At 38.8% G+C, this 20357-nt stretch overlaps 2 protein-coding genes across 4 annotated transcripts in view; both read left to right on the top strand.

Annotated features, from left to right (window-relative positions):
- PAX3 (paired box 3) overlaps positions 1-11052 on the top strand; it is a 63878-nt gene extending 52826 nt beyond the window's left edge. For both annotated transcript variants that reach the window (XM_021396816.1, XM_021396815.1), the window contains exons 8-9: positions 9308-9554; positions 10071-11052. In XM_021396816.1, coding sequence (XP_021252491.1) covers positions 9308-9554; positions 10071-10105 — 282 coding nt within the window. In that variant the 3' untranslated portion in view covers positions 10106-11052. The remainder of the gene's footprint in view (positions 1-9307; positions 9555-10070) is intronic.
- EPHA4 (EPH receptor A4) overlaps positions 16159-20357 on the top strand; it is a 251216-nt gene continuing 247017 nt past the window's right edge. The window contains exons 1-2 of one of the 2 annotated variants that reach the window (XM_021394145.1): positions 16159-16254; positions 16506-16605. In XM_021394145.1, coding sequence (XP_021249820.1) covers positions 16223-16254; positions 16506-16605 — 132 coding nt within the window. In that variant the 5' untranslated portion in view covers positions 16159-16222. Of the gene's footprint in view, positions 16255-16505; positions 16606-18131; positions 18257-20357 lie in introns of those variants that run through there. The other variant, XM_021394146.1, reaches the window with a different exon arrangement.

Raw genomic sequence — 20357 nt, 5'->3', positions numbered from 1 at the left:
AAATCTAATATTAAGATTCACAGGATCATAGTCCTACCAGACTTAAACCTCCTCTTCTTCCCTTTGAGTTCAGCTTATTCCAGTTAAGGGTCTGACATGCAGACCTGTGGGGATGCTTTATTTGCTGTGTGGGATGTTTCCTTTCTAACTTTGTTCTTGGGTATGATGGACTGACATGTTGCTCAAGGCAAGCAGTAGGTGAAGCACAGAGGAAAAGGAGAAATGACTAGGGCACTGTAACTTTATTTTTATCACTTCAGCCATGAACTTGGAAGTTAGATGACTGTACATCTTGGTCAGTTTTAAGAAGCAGAACTTAATGTAGCTGTCTTGCAGGCTGGTAGTTTATTGGGAAATAAAATGGTATTCTTGTTTATAAGAATGAGAGAATAGGAAGGGTCCCACCTGGTTAACATTCAGCCCTTTATTACATTGAGACAAGATCTGCAGATCCCCTCCAGATGATGGATGGCTCTCCTTGTGCATCTGGTTTCCTCGCTACCACCTGGCTATGGTGAGAACCTGGCCCACAGAACTGCAGAAGATTGGTTTCTGCAGGAATAAGACAGTGATGGATGTCTTGGGGAACTGATAGCTAGGAGTGTCCTTGTTTGTATCGAATTAAAAATCAAACAAACCACAAGCACTCCATCGCAGCCAGAGCTCTCTAAATATAATCTCAGAAGGAGATTATTAGTGTGTAATATATGTAAATCACATATTTTTATGTTTTCTATGCCTATTATGTAGCTTCTTGGCTTTCATGCATATATTTATGGAGATATTGTATTTCGTTTTCAAATTAGGTTTCAGTTGCTTAGTGCATTTTTTTTTAACAAAAATTGGTTAACTCAGAATTGTTAGGGAATAGCATATCTATGGGTTAATGTGTGTGTACAGCAGTCGAGCGTGCCTCTGAATTGCCGTGTCACTTTCTGAGCATGGCATTAACAATCACCCCTGGTTCTTTGGCTGCAAGGCAGAAGATGGACTGCTGAAACATTTATCTTGCAAGAGCTGCAGGTGTATGGCCTTACAAGAGAGCAGATTGTTTTTAAGACAGGATTTCAATATTTTGAACTGCTTCATTTAAGACAAGGAAAAAGTCTTTTCCGGTGTACATGGGCATCCCTTGACCTTGTCATGTGCTTTTTATTAATGTCAAAGCGGCACAGTTTGCCCTACACAGTTCACAGGTTTGGAAGCGTGCTGTTTCAGGCTGCTCTTGGATTCAGAGAGAGCAGCAACGCTGTGCTCACATTGCTGCCCATGAGGCTACATGCTTCCTGCAGTTAACTTTTAGAATACTCTGTTAAATTTTTAACAGAGAAAGAATAAATGTGTGCAACCTGTATCCTGCTGGACATCAGGTTTTCTTTTCCTCCTTGCCCTCTAGAAAACTTATGAGCTCTATTTTTTCCTTCCCCTTATTGTCTTTCTCTATAACTGCGCCTAATTAGTAGCTTTAAAGGCTGTATTTTCTAAATGGAAAGCGGATTGAATGTTGAATGGCTGTGCAGAAGATCACAATAGTCTTGAAAATACTTTGCAGTTCTCTTGCAATTACCTGGAGCTCAGGAATAATCTTGATAAGAAAATTCCAAACATTTCTGTGAACAGTAGTAAAATTGCCAGCTGTTTCGGGGTTTCTTTCTTTTACTGTCAAAACATTTCACTGCCTGAGTTTAAGAATGAACCTGTGACATAGATGGTGAGATAGATCCTAGGTAACTGGCTTAAGTCTTTATGAGCACTGGTTTTCATTAACGTGAAGCATGGACTTGATGGCAGCTGTCAAATCAGTTAGATATATTCATACTGTCTTGTTAACTCTGTTGTTAAGAGAACGGTGGAACCAACTTGAATTTCCTCATTAACAGGGCAGGAAGTAAAAATACAACTGTTAATTCCTTATGCCTTTTACAACACCTTCTAATTACTATCCAACTGAAAACATACTATTTAGGTCTAAGTTCATTACCAGTCAGAAGCTCATTATGTTTGTCACAGTGAGGTTGGTTTTGAGAACTCTTTACTTAATGACCAGGAACAGGTCAGGGATTTCTTTGTGGGGAAGAAAGTTAATTCACATGATACAATTTTAATGAATGCAATTTTATTTTATTTTTTAATGAAAATAAATATATTAGATGAAAGAATGAAAAAGTTCAGTCAGTGGGATTATTTCTGTTTCTGGAATGTGATATAAATACACGAGATTCAATAGTTTCATAATTGTTACCTTGCAAAAATAATAATATCATTTTAAAAATATTGTTATTATGAATATAAAAGACATTAACATATTTATTAGTATAGCTGCAACAATAAACTGGTGACATTATGTTTTCAATGTCCACCACAGCTTCTTTCCGTGGGCTTTTTTCCAGCTTCACCTTCCCCTTACCAGAATGTTTTCAAGGGCAGAATGCAGCCTTCCAAAACAGGTCTGTTTTTACTGCTCAGGCATATGAAGTGGGGGGAAAAAAAAAAAAGGAAAAAAAAAAGGCTCTGGACTCTGCTGGAAAATCAACATGAAAATGTAAGAGTAAAATAATACAATATGTATAAAACTTATCAGTAAGTACTGTGAATTTTTAATCACTTTTTTTTCACATCACAGCCATCAAACTGTAGCAAATCGATAGTTCAGTGTTTAAGGTTTTCTTTCTGAAGGTGCTTCATGTAGATGTTATAAGAAGATAATGCTTATCCAGAAGCTTTGACAGTTCTTAAATTTATATATTTTGAAATAGTCTATGATTTTGAATGCTAGAAGTTTCCCTGCTCTTACACCTGGCTGCTGTTTTGTGACAAATCTTCAGGTGAAAATTTCTTTCAAAAATGAAACCTGAGCTTTCACTACCCATAACAAATCCCATTTAAAAAAAAAACAAAAAACAAACAAAAAAAACCCATTATTTTTATTTACATGAGAGTTTAAATGACAATTTTCTTTTTAGCATAAAGCATCATTCCTGATATATAATATTTCTAAATTTGTGAACAAATCTTTATGGTAATTTCATGTCTTAATTTTTTTTTTAACAGACATCATAAGAAACAAAATCAGTCTTATTTTGTACCTTGTAATATTGAAAGTTTTAGAATTCCCACAGGTCCGACTCACCTGTTTCCATAATAATTTGTATCACTTACAATATGCACGAGATAAGCATTCAACTGCACTGCAGCCCTTAAAGTAATGTTTTGCATTTCTTGCACGTAGAATTTAAATTTGAACCACTGAAGCAAAAGTATGAGTTAGCTCTTCATAGAATATGTGACTTGCATGCATTGGTGAACCCTTAAGTCTTTAATGAATTTATGAAAATATCTACAGGAATGTAAGTACTTGCATATTTATTCAGTTAATGGCTGGTACATGAATGAGGGCTTTGTCATGAGTAATCACTGGTGACTTACTTGAGTAACTACATTCTATATTTTAGATTTCCAAAGGAGGATACTAAAAATACCACAATATGATTCAGTGAAAAGCTTATATTGCAGTGGGATCAGAAAGAGCAAAATTTAATCCATAGCAAAGTGCATAGTGCATAGCAAAGTGCCCCCATGCATAGGGCTTGGTTTGCTTCAAAATTTCCTACCCCTAAAGAGAGAACTGCTTAATTTTTTGGTTGATTTTTGCCAGGATATCAGTAACAGTAATCATTTCCTTATAAAAGGAAGACTGAGTGCTGAGTCAGAATGCTAAGAGGCTTACCCTAGTCAAAATAGCAAAATATGTTTGCGTTTGTCCTGGTGATGATTAACCGGGCATTAGAGTCCTTGGCATAGACACTAATGGAAGCCTCATGAATAAACCTTTCCTTACAGGTTGGATTACTTCAGCAATGTTTGTTTGTCATCTTTTTCACATTTATGGATAACATTTCTTCTAACTGTTTGGCGAGGATTTTGTAGTGACTTCCCCGTGGTTGATCCAGCCATCCAGCCAATAAAACCATGTAAAAGCTGTAATAGGGCCAAACGGAGTTCAGTGAGAATCGTGCTGTAAAAGCTTCGCAGATCACATCCCCAGGCCTTCTGCCAGTGACAAAATTAACTAGTGTTTGAATTAAAAAAAAAAAAAAGGAAAACAAAATGGTTTTTGTTTGTCTAGCTTTCAGAAAACAGAACGTGTATTCCAGTTGTGAAGGGAAGGCGGGTGCGAGTCCAGCTGTCTCTAGCCTTTTTGATGATGGCTGGATTCTCCTTATTGTGTTTTGGGTTGAGCAGTAGGTGGGAGAAGAATTTACAGGGAAAGGGAAACCTAACCCTGTGCTATGAATGGTTGTAAGTAATATCGCCATATTTAACAATCTAAACTCATAAGTCAGTACCTACAATCACTAAGACTGCCTAACAATTTTGAGATGTTAAGTATTTATATTTAACAACATATATATAAATAATATATAATAGAAAATTGAACATATATAAACCTTTGAGCCTTCTATTTTGCCTTTTCAGTCTTAACATTTTTGAAGCTTTTCCATACAACAAGATCTAGAGAATTTCTCATTTAATTATATTGATATAGCTATCTAGTCCTGTGACTCCATGATCTAGTGCCTGAAAAAAGGCACTAATTTAGTGACAAACTGTGATAATGTTGTGGACGTCAGTAATCTCCTGTAGTTAAAAATATAATTCTTGTAGGGTCAAGTTATCCTCTCAGTTGTCCTAAATGGTACACCACTGCACCTTCTCTGATTTCAGTGTAGCTACCACTGATGTCTAATGGTGTGAAATCAGTATGAGGCCTCATTTGATTCGAGTACACAGAAGGTCAGATCACTGGATCTTCAAAGTCGGTATATTTGCTCCTATTTTTATTAACCAAGTATTTGGTTCCAAGTGCTTGCCAGTTGGCACAAAATTCTTATTCTTGGCTTTCTTCATATATCCAGCAGAAATATTCATGTTTAAGAAATGAATCAGAAATACAATTCTATGATCCTGTAGGTATAGATCCATGTAGCTAGTTAATTTTATTCAGTCTACTAAAATCTGCCATTCCAGTGCATCAGGGCAAACATTTTTATGTGCTTTACAGTGCAGTATTTTGTTTGTGAGAGATTTTTCTGCAGTGAAAATAATTAACAGCAGGTAATGCCATTCATCTCAGAAGGAGTTTGAAATTTTCAGTGTTTGTGATGAATGAGGGTATCTGACCCACATCTGTTTTACATTAGAATGGAACATTGCCCTGACATAGTTAGGAGCATTTGTCAAGATTCCCTGGACAGAGCTTCTGTAAATTACATGCTGCAAATGTGTCAGGGTCAGATAAGAGGATATCATTAACTCCACTAAAGTTTACTCATGATTCTGTCAGTTCAACTTAATACGTTAACTGCCAACAATTTTCCTTGAGCTGTTTCATTAAATCTTTCATTCACAGGAGGGGGAAAAAATGTATCACTGTACCCAAAAAATATTGCACATGTTCTTTTCTCATAAATCATATTAATTGCAGACATGTTCACAAAGCATATTAAATGCAGGCATGCGTAAATGAATTAAAACATATGAGAATTTTATTGTGCCTATGGTAGGTCCTACATCCTAAAACACCAACCACATTAATGGGCATAATGCTTCATTTAAAAGGAATAAGCTTTTTCTCAGTTTAATGGACCTTATTTTGTTAATGATAGAAGTAGTTTTTAATAGCTGATAATGGACCAGATGTTGTGTACGTGGTGTTTAAGCTTTTATCATTCAATTTCTCTTCCTCCTGGATCATAACCTCACCTAGTGATGTTGTGTTAACTCCAATAGCTAGAGATTTGTTCTGATGAATGTTTTGGCTGCTTGGGATGTATTCCATGAGAATTCCTCCGTAAAGTTGAGTTGTTACAGTTCATAGTGTTCTTTTTGATATTCCTAAATACACCTTCATTTTCTAATGGAATATAATTACTTTATTAATTAAACACACTGTCTTTATTGTATAAATCCAAAGGCTACCGGTCAACATTTTTTCTTTTTAGGGAAAACAAAACATGTAATGTAACCCAAAACTTTACAGCCTGAATTTTTGCATTTATAGGAGGTTTTTCTTCTTAAAAAAAAAAAAATAGTTACAGCAGTATTTGGTTCTCGATGTTCGATCAGCCCTTGATTTTTCTTCTTTTAACTTCTTTGAGGTCCAGATTGGTGAGGGTGACAATTACTACTCCCATTTTCCCCAATTAATTCAGAGGGAAGTACACATTTTCCAGTAATTTGAATGGCATGTGGACTGAATAAATGTTTTGCAATGGTTAATGTAAAAAAAAATCAGATCTGTTTTCTTATTTAATATTATACTGTTTAATACTAGTAGAAGACCTGAGTTGCAAAATCCAGATCTTCATGTGTCTTTTGTATGCTGCTAAGCTGAGGGTACTGATCATCTTGCAGACATGGCCCATTGATGGCTATCTAATTGATTAGGTGAAAGTCAGCCATGCCCTTCCTGTAACTCCTTGTATGGGTGATAAGGTCATGGCACATACCATATGAAAGACTTCTGCCCTAAGGCTACTTCCCTTATAGCTTTCAAAACAGGCATAACCAAAAATCTAATTATTTAGATACTAATCAACTACAGCATGATTCCTAAGGCTTCTGAAGAAGACATTTCTAAGAAGATGGTTACTCTAGTTTTCCCCACCTCAAAGATAGAGTGCTGGGCCAGTTCTTCTCCAGAGTGTCAATTAGGAGCATAAGCTCTTATAAAAGATGCTTAAAGGCTTGTACTATTTTCTGATTAATTAAAAAAGTAAATTGTCTTGACTCTATTCTGTTGAAAATATTAAACAGAAAAGTGTTACGTTTCCTGGAGCATGTGGTTGGCAAAATAGCTATTTGCCCAATTTAGCAATCCATCATAAAACTCCTGGTAGAGATGGTATGTGATGTGAGAGCTCACATGCAAAGGATTGGCATCGGGACTCCAGCGGGGCTATGAGGGCAACACAAGCTCAGGCTGTTCTCCCTGCTCTTGAACTTGGAACAGAACATGGTAAAACACCGTAAATACTGGGATTACATAGGTGCTATACAGGAATGGAAAGGGTTGTGCACTCATTTCAGATTTCTGATAAACCATGAATGTTTAAAACTGTAGTCAAAACCATGATGCTTGTGCCAATGTAAATATTTTTCACAGCAGTAATTTTTAACATAAATGTTTACGTTAAGATATGTGGGGCTTTTCTGGCGGAATTTCTTATTCTTTTAAGTTCATAACCTTAATTTTAAAGGATGAATATTAATATAACCTACGTTCATTTAAAGTATAATTTATCTAACATCGTATGCTGCTGATGCAATGTCAGTTCATTAAACATGCTACATTTTCATGATCATATCACTTTCCAAGAGTACAAGAAAAATATGTGTATTTCCTAAAACAGCAGAACTTACTAAAATAATCTTGAAACATTTTAATACTTCTCAGGATCCAGTTTGAGGAGAAAAAGTTGGGAGTCCAGTAATCTCAGCTTTTAGTGTCTTTTTTTTGGTGACAAAATACCACTTGGGTTGCCATTCTAGTACAATGATTTTTTAATCTCTGGCAATTCTAAGGATTTTTAAATTGCGTCATATTAATCTCAAATTCTTTTAATAGGCTTTGTGCCTTGAATAAGTGATTTGAATTAAGTATAAATATATATAATATAAAAAATATATAAAATTCCATACCTGAATCCAGGTTGTATTTTCAACTTCAGTGCTAGGATTTCACAATGAGTTGTCCTGAGTGCATCTCAAGACATGATTTAAATGTGTGATGCAGGCATCTGGGTGTTACTTTTTGAAGTCCTCTGCTTATGTCTCTTGTTCTTTTCCTTATCAGACATGTAAGACTTGGATTTTTCTTCCTTCCTACTCTATAATCATGATCCCTGGGGCTTGTTTCACTTAATGATTAAAAACAAACAATTCAGAGCTTGTAGAGCTGGGACTATGAGCTCCTGCAACGAAAGTCCCTCTTCTATTGCAATGGAAAATAAATACAATTTGAGAAGGGACACCAGAACTTTAGGAACTAGACATTCCTATGAGCATGGATTTATTCTTCTCAAAATGGACTGCAAATTTAATAGTTTTTGGTAGGTTAGGATAAGGGCAGTGAAGCAAAATGATTATCAAAAAGCATGTGTCAGATATTTGTAATGATTTTTTGTAGGAAGGCCAGCTTAAAATTATCAGGTTATGCTGTTTTGGCAGAAGCTGTACATAACCCCTCAGTTTTAACCTGCAAACTGTTTCTCAAGCTTTGAAATGCAACTTCATCTAGCAGAAGCAAGCAATTCTTTCAACAGAACTTACTTTCAAAATGTGCTGTAGAGATGTGCTGGGAATGCAAGTACACACCGGCCTATAATGTGAGTTGATTTTTGTAAATCAAGAACTTAATACTGCAGCTTCCTTGACTCCTGTTCAAAAGCACAGGTGCTTCTAAAACATTTTGTGCTCTTCTACTGGAAATTACAGCTTAGAGGGCTGAGGCTTTGTAGAGACAAGTATATAACTTCCAGTAATCTCTTTCCATTTAATATCAATTCAGTTGTTGATTTTATAACTCTTTGTGCATGGGCAGCTTATTAAGGGAGTCACAGCACAGCTGACTCGAGGTCAGTCTGGAAAGCCAGACCATTTCTATTGTCTTCTCTAACTCAGGATTAAGTTGAGAACTGGTATAATGAGCAGCACTTTTCACATCTTCAGACAAGCACACAGTGTATCCGGCGGCAGAAGTTAGGGCTGCTCTGCTCCTTCCCCACATGTTTATGTTCATCTTGCTGCTGGGATTCTTTGTTACTTCCATCAATGGTATTGCTGTGATTCACTCCAAGTTAATTTCATTTTAGTGACTGCTGATCTTAGATAAAAAATTTGCATGTAAACTTTTTCATAGCTTTTCTGTGTTGGTAGACCATGCAGAACTGCATGGGTGAAGAGTCACTATCTGTTTCTTATTCCCTTATGACTGAGTCCTCAAGGAATAAACACCTGCAGAAATCCTGGCTGGGGCACAGGATCAGACAAAGATCACAATAGTTTCTGAAATTACTTTTCCTTCTTTGCCCTTAGTATTGCTTTTTGTGGGTTGCTAGCCATCAGTTTTTATTTTGATAGATGATACAGCTTTTTATGCTCTTTGTATTAGTTAGCTAAAGCATAGATTGAATACTAAGTCTACCCGTTTTAGGAAATCAAATGAAAGTCTTGAGGACTTCTATAGCACCTACAACAATACAGTTTTCCATGTGTTTTAACTTTATTATTCTACCTTTTATTTTAGGTAATGGGACTCTTGACTAACCATGGTGGTGTGCCTCACCAGCCTCAAACTGATTATGCCCTGTCCCCTTTGACTGGGGGCCTGGAGCCCACCACCACTGTCTCAGCCAGCTGCAGCCAGCGGCTAGATCACATGAAGAGTTTAGACAGCCTGCCTACATCCCAGTCCTACTGCCCACCGACCTACAGCACCACTGGCTACAGCATGGACCCTGTCGCAGGCTACCAGTATGGCCAATATGGACAAAGTGAGTTCTGCAACGCAATAATCGTTTATCAATTGTATTTGTTTGGCTATGACAAAGAAAATTACAGGAATAGATCCTAATGGCTGACTGCTACTACTCTCCAAAATTGAGTGGAGTGCACTGGTGAGACAGCTGATTGTTTGAGCAAGATTTCTGCTGCATAATTATTTTCTTAAGTGATGTCAACAACATCTTGATGTTATTAATTGTTGAGACATGAAACCTGATTGCCATTAGGTAAAACATAAGGGTTGTCCAAATCGAAATAACCACTGGCATTCCATTATTAGAAACACATGTTCTTAATGAGGTCAGCTCAAGAATCATTACAGTATATAATCCCAGATACGTAGAGTTTTGTCAAACTTGTCCCAGGAATAAAAATATTAGTCCCTTTCCTTTGATATATCAATATTAAATATGACAATGTCAACCTGTAGTTGGCATAGCCCCATGCTGAGAGGTTGTCACAGCATGACTTAAAAAGCTTCTTTTTTTTTTTTTTTTTTTTTTCAGGTGCCTTTCATTATCTGAAGCCAGATATTGCATAAATGAACTGTCCACTTCAAGTTAAAGCTGGTGTTGTTTTCCGGTCTCGCTCCAGAGCTTGGATACCAGGGATCTTCTCAACACACTGCAGTCTAAACTGGGGCAATCCCAACGAGAGAAGCAGGCTTGTTCTGTTCTCTCCAGTCATAGCTTTTAGTAGACTTCTGAAGACTGAACAAAGCTATACAGAAGACAAAGGCCAAAAGCAATAATGAATAAATAAATGCGACATGGTTCATTATGAGTGGGTATACAAAACAGAGCAGAATTTAATATCACTGCCTGGCAAAACATTCCGTTTTTTTGTTGAAATTAATATGCATTGATTGGGACAAATGGAACATTATGAAATTTAACAGTTGAGCTCTGCATACTCTGACTCATCTGACATCCAGTGCTGACTTTAGTCTAACACTAAACCTGCCCAGTTTCTGAAGCATGGGCAGCAGAACCTCTTTTGTTACACACTGGAAGTTGTCATCAAGAGGAAATGTCAAGTCCGTAGGAAGCTAGAATAAATGCAAAAGACTTCCAGAGCAACTTACTGGTTATCTTACCATGCTTCTGTAATCATGTTGTCAATAAATGCCACTTCCAAGTTTTGCTTTACCAAGAAACAAGATCTCATGTAACATGAAAAATACATTTTATCTTTTTATGTGGAGTATTCCTGGTCCATCGTACCTTTTTGAACAAACATGGAGGAAAAAAATCTACATGACTGATTTTTTCACAACTGCCTAGCAATGTGCAATACTGTGTACCTCACACAAACTTTGGAATCATCCAAAGTCATATAGATAGAATCAGAACTATATTTTTGCAGGTACTTTTATTTTTGCAGTGCATAATTCCTAACGATCAAATACAAAAATGTTGCAGTGCGCTGGACAGCTGAAATCCAGCTTGCTAATCATGATTTAAAGATCATTTTCAGGAAACAATAAGAAAAAATGATTACGTTTACATTTTTAGTGATGTACAGGACATGAACAGAGATGGACCTGTATATAACACAGTTGTTTAAATTATACAGTGGTATTCAATATAGAAAATAATTTTAGGAACGAAGGTTTACAAGAAGTTTGCATTGTGACATTTTAGAATGTCAATAAATTTGTGTTTTGTGATGTTGAGAGGAACAGGAAGATGGAAGGCGGTGTTATTTATTTCTCTCTATTCTTTGAGCAAAGAGAGGGGCAGAACACAAATACATTCCTTTTAGTGTTAAGGACAATGAAGTAGTGCATTAGACTAGATTCAGTACAGAGGTTAGTTCACACATTGGTCTTAAGGGAGAGGGAAAAATGAAATCTCTTTGTGTTACAGCCTCTACCAACAACGTGTTGTAAAAAAACCAAACGAACAAAACAACAAAAACAAAAAACAAACGTCTTTCATGTAAAAAGTTCAGTAAATATTTACTATTTATAATGAATAAACAGTTATGAAGACTTGCAAAGCACTGATGATTTTTGTCCTAAAATGTAGTATTGTGCTAAATACATTGATACATTTTAATCTGAATATCATGAAGAAATAAACCATGTTATCTTCAACTCAAGGTGTATTCGTTATGTTAGTGTCTTCTGCATGCATTCAAGAGCAGCAGTAGCCTTGGGCAGCCTCTGTGTGCAGGTACTGCTCATACGCTGCTCAGAAGCCTGAGTTTGTCAGTGAACTGTGCATTTTTCAAGCACTATTAGTACTGTATGTCTTCCCAACAACAAAAGCCTCATGCCTTTGCTGTACATTTGAAAGGCTTAAACTCAGCACAAGTAGGTCAGCTAGGATGATTTCACACAGTGCCAGAACTCTAATGAGTAATGGGTTATGGGCAGTTTCTATACTGATTATTTTTTCATCCTTAAAAGCCTCAGGAATTTGTTAAGCACAGGGTTAAGCACAAGGCAACTGAAACATGGCGAAAGACCCTTCCAAACAATTGGAATACATTTCAGTGGCACACCAGTGTTTGAGGGTTGGTGGGCATTTAATTTCCTCACGATTTTGCAAGGGAAGTAGCCACCTTGAATTTTTCAGCTCTTATTTATGTACTCATTTAATGTTCAGTTTTATTTCATTGTTTGGGAAAAAAAAATCTAGCTGTCTTAGCTGGAAAATGAAAGAATAACATTTTTGAAAGGGAGGCATTTAAAAATGCTGAAATATGGGGAGAGGGGATTTCTTTTTTCCCTTCTAGGTTATGTTTCTCTGGTCCACTTTTAATGCTGTGACAATTAAAATTTAAGTCTCTTTTTAATACCTATTTCCGGCTCTAAGCTTCTCATTTTTCTGATTTTTTGTTTTCTGTTGCCTTTTCCTTTCTGAGGACTTGACTGTTGGCATTTATGCACTGTCTTCGGCTTGCAACAAAGGTCTATCGAGCCTTTTTTCCCCAGCTTGCAATACATAAGCTGTAAAGTACAGGATAAAAGCCTGCTTGCACAGTTGGGAACTGGATGGTGTCTGTGTGATTTCTTCTTCCCCCAAAGGGTGTAACTTTGTTGCAGGTGGAATGATTCTAACTCCCCCTTTGCCATCAGTCCTCTTCCATTCCAGCAGCTGGGGTGGAACAGAGCTAGCATTTCTCCCTCCACCCCCGCAGTGCTGCTGGAGAGGTGCATTCTGGACCTGAAGCTCGACAGCAGGTGTTTTCACTGCCTCCTTCCTCTATTTTAGGTGTCTCCCAAGGTCTTCTTTTCATAAGAGACTAATACAGATCTGATGAGCCTGGAAATGAGACAGATACAGAGAAAATCATCCTGTTCTCTTACAGGCAAGCCATGCAGTCAGGGAGCTGGGATGAGCTCTTGGAAGAAGTGAGGAGCTGGGGCAGATGGACTAAGCAGGTTCCTGATTTATGATGTGCCATAGGAATTGTTGACAGAGCTGTAAGGATTACTTGGGGTACTCTGATCCCTTCTTGTTATCACTGCCAAGGCTGAAGAGGTTCTTGGGAGCCACATGTGTTTCTGGAATACAAATCCTAAGTGCTCAGAAAGTCAAAGGGGCATGAGACTGCCATGGATATTTCATTTGACATAAGTGCCATAGAATAGCTTAGTGGAATGTATTATCAGTTGAATCCAAAACATACTCACTTCCCTCCTCTTTTTTTCTCTTTTTTTTTTTTTTTTTTTTGTGGGTGTGGGGGGGGGGGGGGGGAGGGGAGCAATGTGTGTTGCATATGCTGTGAGATGGAAATAAATAAAAATAGCTACTTAAACCAAGATATAGGGCTTGGGACCTTCTGAGAGACAGGTCTTGATGAACAAATATTTGTTATTATGGTACAATCCTGATTTTTAATTTATACCTTGATTTTAAATCTTTCTTTTATCAAAAATAACCTGTACTCTCTAAAAAAAAAACAACAAACCAAAACAAACAAAAAAAACCCAGAATGCAGTTGGTTACTGCTAATGTGTAAAGCAAACATTTTTTCTGCATCAGTAACCATGAAAGTATTCAATGCTTTCTATCCATAAAGTCTTCTGACCTTAAAGTCTGTGAAGTGGATTGCTAAAATATATGTCTGTATAAAATAAGAAATAAATTTTAGGCAATATCATTGAGACCATCAGGAACCAGAAACAGCTTGAATTCATAAATCTCTTTGTATTGTTCATTGCAGAGTTCTGTTACTCACTTAACAGTTGAAAGAAAACCTACATCCTGATTAGAATAACCTATTTTTAATTTATGTTGGCTTTTGCAATGATGTCTAGATATTGCCTAGAGCCAGATAAAACTAATCTGGAACAACACAAATAACTGCACTAAACTAAATTACTATATTTTTGTTCAATTAACATCAGAGGTGTATTTCCTTTGGATTATATAGATGACATTGTAATTGTCATTTGCCACTGCTGAAAAAGCCTCGTGCATCTTTCAGTTACCATAAATTGGGGCATATATCATATGGAGTCATAAAGTTACCTTAAAGAATCACATGAATTGATTTGAATCTTTTCCAAGATCTTTGTCTATTGTAAAATCACCAAAATTTCAATCTGCTTCTGCTGTCACTGTAGGTAAAAGTCACTTTGGTCTGTCAGTTTTTTACTACCTATTTTCTCCCAGCACTTCTGGGCAGCTCACTCCAGGCTGTGAAGTTCTCATCAGTCAAAGGGAGCTGAAGACTTAAAGTAGTTAGATTATTAGTCAGCACGGAACTGGTTCAAATATTTACAAACTATATATTGTACAAGTAGGCTTCAAAATCAGTATATGTACACAGAGCTGGAGCTCAGTTCTGTTTCGGTGTTGTGTTTGAACGAGCAACACATAGAAGTGTTTGCATATAGCTTATATCTTTGTTTAATATGCTTACATTGCCTCAGAATTGATGGTTGTAGAGTCTCATAATCCAGAGTGCCTGTGGATATCTCAGCACTGTAGCGTATTGACATGCACTGTTTATTATTCCACTACTCAGGCAATGTCATAGAAAATCATAATAAAACTAGGAAGACACATCACATTTGACCTTTGCTGAATAATTTAATAAAGCTAGCTTGATATACAAATATGAAAGAGCAGTTGCTGATAAGAGCAGAACTATTGCTTCCTTGTTTGAGAATTGGAAACAGTTCAGAAGCTTTATTAACTATTTGGTGTCTTCATCGATGGTGCAGTTTGTTCCTTAGGCCATAACCAAATGCTAAGCTACTTGTTTCTTCGTGCACACTCTTCCTCTCTGCTCTCGTGCTGGTATCTTGTTCTCAGTTTTTCTTGGGTCTCTGTGCAATAATCCATGTTTTTGTTTGTTTGTTTTTTGTTTTCTTTTACAGATGCAATTTCATTTTCACAAATAATTTTCTCCCCACATATATGTATTTGTTTGTAATTATTTGAAGAGGATATACCTATAAAAATTCAGCCCTTTAAGGGTGATTGTTACATGTACTCTGTTCTGAAATGGCCAGGTTGGATGGGGCTTTGTATAACCTGGTCTAGTGGAAGGTGACCCTGGCCATGGCAGGGCATTGGAACTAGCTGCTCTTTAAGGTCCCTTCCAACCCAAACTGTTCTATGACTCTGTGGTTCTACGGACAACCTTTCTTTGTGGTCCACTCTCACACAACTGTCTTCACAGTGAATACTGGAATAAATACAAAGTGTACAAATTTCTGGAGGCTTTTGAAATGCTGTTTTGGTCCCCCTGTGACTTGTGTGGTGAAGGCTCCACGGGGCATTCAGAGGTGTTGGGGTGAGCCAAGATTTCCCATGTCCTGTGCCCCATCTCAGGTCTGCTACTGGCATTTGACTGACCCAGTTCTTCTGGGGATCACTGTCTCCAACTGGAGTCTCCCCAGTTCCCTCAGCTCCTTTGTTCCTCCATGGCTCTGCCCACAGTCTCACAGGGCATGGATAAGGGCTGGGGCTGCCCCCTGCTCCACTGCCATTTCCTCAGCACTCCTCCAGCAATCTACAGCCCTCTGCTCTGTCAGTGTCCACAAAGGGACCGTTTTTCCCAGCATTCTGCCAGTGTAACGAGTTTCTTTCTCACATGCTCTTTCCAAAAGCTGTGGCTGCGTTGGTGCTTTGGGCCTGCACATCTGCAGACAGCAGTGCTGCTGTGGTGGTGGTGAGCCACAGAGCAGAGCAGTGCTGACCATGAGCACCTTCCCAGTGTTTTGAACTCCTGTGGGCTGCATGCCAGCCCAAACATTTAATTTTGTGTCCAGGGGAAGGATGGAGCCTTGTGGCATACAGCAGCATAGCTGCTCCTCACAGAGACTGCTCCTGGGCTACATGTGGAGATGCTGGAGGGCCATGGTGAGCCCCTGGGCTGGGGCAGTGGTGGGATGGCAGTGGGGTGCGGGGGGCCTGCTGTGGAACTCCTGTCCTGCAGGGACTTAGTGCCTAACAGCTCGGGAGGGAAGCAGCCCTGGCAGTGAAAGGCCAGCTGCTGGGGTCTCTCATTTGCTGGGGCTGAGGACACTAAGGAGTGGGAGTGGGGAAGGACAGCACTTGGCTGTAGGGGCCAGCAGGAGCTGTGGCACATGAGGGTAGAGAGGCCGCCATCTTGTCTCACACAGCAGCCCGGCTTTCCCTGCAGGCAGGCAGGGGAGGCAGTGGAGCCAGACTGGGAAGCCTCTGAGAAACCCATGGGGCAGTTTCTCCTGAAGGTGAAACTCAGGTACAGCTTCACGCATGGGGTTTGCCATCCACCATGGAGAAGACACACTGTGGCCCCTCGGTACTGCTAAACATGACTTTCCTTAAGGAAAGGTGTGACCCTTGGTGTCAGCAAGGGACGGCAGAGGGGAAAAACAATGGCAAAGCATCAGTCTGCCCTTTGAGGATAGCTGGGAACAACATATACCATTTCTGGACTCAGCTTCTGTGCCGTGGAGCACTGTGTAAAGCTAAATCCTTCTGCCTTTGCAGTACCACGGTGGGACATGTTGGAGTCACATTAGTGCCATGGTGGTCCCAGATCTGTCTGCATGTGAGCAGTGATGTGACACTGTCAGGACCGGGCCTACAGGTGGGTTCTGGTAATTTGTTTAATAACTTTTGATCCTAATTAGACCACTCCTGTGAGCATTAGCTTTAGGCTGGCTTTGCTTTCAGGGCATTTTTCAGGTCAGTTCTTGATGCAGCCCACAAGTGCCGGTACTGAGACCTTGACAGCCTCAGCCGTTAGGCCTGCACCACTCTGGCGGGTGGCTGGGCCCTCCTGGGTGTCAGCTCAGGCCAGGCCACTGTCACCAGGGCAGGCTGGGCTCATCTCACTGGGCGCTGAGCATGGCAAAACCAGCTGCTGGGGCGCAGAAAAAATAGCTGACTTGTAAAACTGCTCTGTAGATCTAGGGAAGGCACATTAGGGCTTTACTCAACAGGCTCGTGGCAGAAATCTGCACCTGCCTCCTTTTGACATACTTACCAGCAAGGGGCTATGTTAATGCCTTATATTAAAAGGACCTGGAAGGAGGCTGTTCCCCCACACTGCCAAAATGTTATTCTGCTATTACGTCATAATACTTTACATGAAAACAAAAACTGTGTTAGTATGGATAGAATCACAATCTCACTTGCCAAAAAAAGAGGTCCAAGTATTTCCTTTTTTAAAATCCCCAGACCTCTTTAAAAAACATCCTAAAATGAATATACATAGTAGATAAGGAGCTCCATCTTATGTTCGTGTGCACTTAAGCAGTTTCCTTTGATTTCAGTGGAAATTTTAGGTACATGAGACCTGAAGATATCAAAGGTGAGTGAGCCTAGCAATTTTGATCTGTGAAACTACAGTTCTGTTGTCTCTATTCTGATTCTGCTGAAGCTCATCAGGAAAGATTAACTTTGGCAGCTTATTCAGTGACTAAATCTTGATATTTTTGTGGCTTAATTCATAACATAACTGTAAGCTATTGCCCTGTGTTTGTATTTCCCATCCATTTCTCACATTTCCAAAGCATACTGATATGTGATCCTGGCAATTTAGCTACCATAATTGGCATTTTTCTAGGGCCAAAAGGAAACAAATTCCTTATCCTCCATACTTCTTTAATTTCTGAAAAACAACAAGTAACATGGTTAATCCTCTTTTTGATCTTTTTTCCCCCCTTTGAGTTTTTCTTATGGTCTTTTCCTTTTAATCTTTTACTTTCTTTTTAATCTTCATTGTCCCCCCACATTTGAAGAATCTTGTGTACTTACATCTCTAAAAAGAATTGGACCACTTTATGGAAATAGCTCTTTAGGATCTTGTTCAAAGCACCATTATGTACTTTTAGCTGTTAGGGGGAGGGGGGAAAGGAAGGAGAGAGAAGGCAACTCTAAAGCAGCATTTGTGTAACCTAACAGAACATTGATTTGTTCAACTCAATACGAAAACAGAACACCCTAAGTTAGAATAAAACTAGATTGTACTAGCGGAACAGAATGCTGAATGAACATTTCCCTTTAATTGGGGTGGGGCATATCATTGGGCTCTTGATACAGGTGTGTTCGGGCAAGAGCACTTTGGGGAGGGCAGAGCAAGGCAGCACAGCTGATTGCTATCAGCCTTTTGTAAACTGCTCCCATCTGCCTGCTCCAATCAATGCCGCAGTGCAAAATGCTTCCTAAAGCTGAGGGAAGTGTGGCTGTGGCTCCACTAGAAGCATGCCTGGAGGAAGAAGAGTTTGTCTTCTATGGTATGCGCATTCCTTGGTTTGTAACCCTCTGTATGTGTGTACGTGGAGCCTTTAAACCTTTCCTAATGTGGCAAGTGTTAGGGCTGCAAGGCTTCCTTTATGTGCTATCTTTTCTTACCTTATGTGGAGATTTATTCTATGAGTTGTCATGTGGAAACTGGCAAAATGTTGTATTAATCATGATAAAAAGAGGCCTTGTTCCCTCTCTTCCTAAGGGAGAGATCTGAATATCTTATGGTATGTCTGAAAAGGAAGATGTAGAACTGAATTTATTGTACTTGAATTTTGAGTTTGTGAGCTTCCTCTGGGATGAAGATTATGTACTGGGAAGTGTGGCCCTGTTAGTACTGTAATTTAGCTTCCAGAGTTGCTGGTGTGGATCTGTTCTTCTAAAAGCTGATGATCGGTAATACAAAACCTTGTGTTGAGCTATTAAGAAGCATGAAAAAGTGTGGGCTCAGCACTAGTTGCTCATGGGGTACTCAGACTGTTGCTGCAAATTCACAGGTGTGATTTCTGTCACTCATTTCTCTACTTAGGTGTAGTGTCCTGTTGCCCCCTTATCCCCACCTTATTTGTTTATTTACTTCTTTCTAATACCAGAAAGTCCAAGAAGCTTCACAAACAATGACTGTGAGTTTTTCAAGCAGGCAAGAAGTTCACAGGGATTAGCTTGTGTCCAATTTAATTTATGTAGAATCTCATGCTCCTTCTATTGAAGCAAATTCTTTTAAAAGCAACAAACAAAAAGGACCTACAGAGTTCTGGAAAAGCTGCAAAGCCTGAATGAAAGTTATTTTCCAGTTACACGAACATAAACTGGATATAGTTCCCATGAAGATCTTATACTAGTTTATACTAGATTAGTAAATATATTTTGGTAGTTGTTAAACTGATGATAAAGCTTTCCTTCTCTGTCCTCAGAACACCACCAGGTCCTGCATCTCTGTTCTTCCTGCACAAGAGTAGGTGAATAAGATCTCTCCCATAACTCTGTTGTAACCAAGAATGGGATTTGGCATTGTTCTTTATGGGGATTTTTTTCTTTTCTTTTTCTTTCTGATTTTAAAACAAATAGTTAAAATGTGGAGCTGAGCGTTTTTTTTCCAGGAGTTGCATATTCTAAATGTACTTATGCCATAGTCTGCTGCTCATATAAAATTACAGACTTCACTTTCATCTTTCTTTTTACAAGAAACCCTTAATGACAAATGCAGGCTGTTTAGTGATACCGATATACTGCAATCTTAGCATGTGAATTAGTCATCATACAATCAGTTCAGGGGGTCAGGCCTAAAGAAACAGTTCAGAGTTGGCAAACTGCTAGTCGGGTGATGTGCTCTCCACTTCAAAGTCACGGTGCTTACTCCCCAGAATTCAGATCACAGAAAAAAACAGCTGGCATTGTCGTTTGTGGCAGTAAGGACTCTTTTTTTTTTTTTTTTGTAGCAAGATAAGGTTTCACTACTTTGTACAACAACAGTTTACTTTAGAGTGACCTAGCCTGTAAAACACAATAGGAAGCAGGAATCCAGAGGGCACTGCGCTGCTGTTATTGCGCAAGTAGACCTGACCTGTGACAAACCACACTGAAGAAGACTTAACCTCCTTGCCTGAAAATACTCAGTGCAATCCACTTGTTGTTCTGGAAAATAAAAACATTGACTGCCACCAACATTATAGGCTGTTCCTTTCTGTTCGGATATTATTCTCTTTTGTATTTCTGGTGTGGTCCATATTTATGGTAGCATGCAGCTCCAGACTCCCAACCCTAAATTAAATTATGCAGATTCTTACTTGAGCTTTGAAATGGTCTAATTTCAGCTGAAAGGTAAAATTTCATGCTTAGCTTGGAGGTAGCAACTAGGTGAAGTGACATATTGGTGTGTCCTCCAGAATGCTGTTTTACTTGCAGGCAGGGTATTTTGATGGTCTTTCTCTAGGGACTGTGTGGAAGGGTGTCAGGCTCTGGGCTGTCTCCTGGCTCAGCACACTGACTGTGATGCTGAGAGAATGCACCTGAGAAGGGCAGCTGGAGATGCGAGATTTATTTATCTCCATCAAACTAGAGGGAGTTCCTTCCTCTGGTGTTTTGTTCCCC

Source organism: Numida meleagris, chromosome 4 (genome assembly GCF_002078875.1).
Source record: "Numida meleagris isolate 19003 breed g44 Domestic line chromosome 4, NumMel1.0, whole genome shotgun sequence".
In the NCBI taxonomy this organism is placed as follows: domain Eukaryota; kingdom Metazoa; phylum Chordata; class Aves; order Galliformes; family Numididae; genus Numida; species Numida meleagris.
Note: the sequence above shows the minus strand (reverse complement) of the source record. Positions and strands in the feature narration are given on the sequence as shown.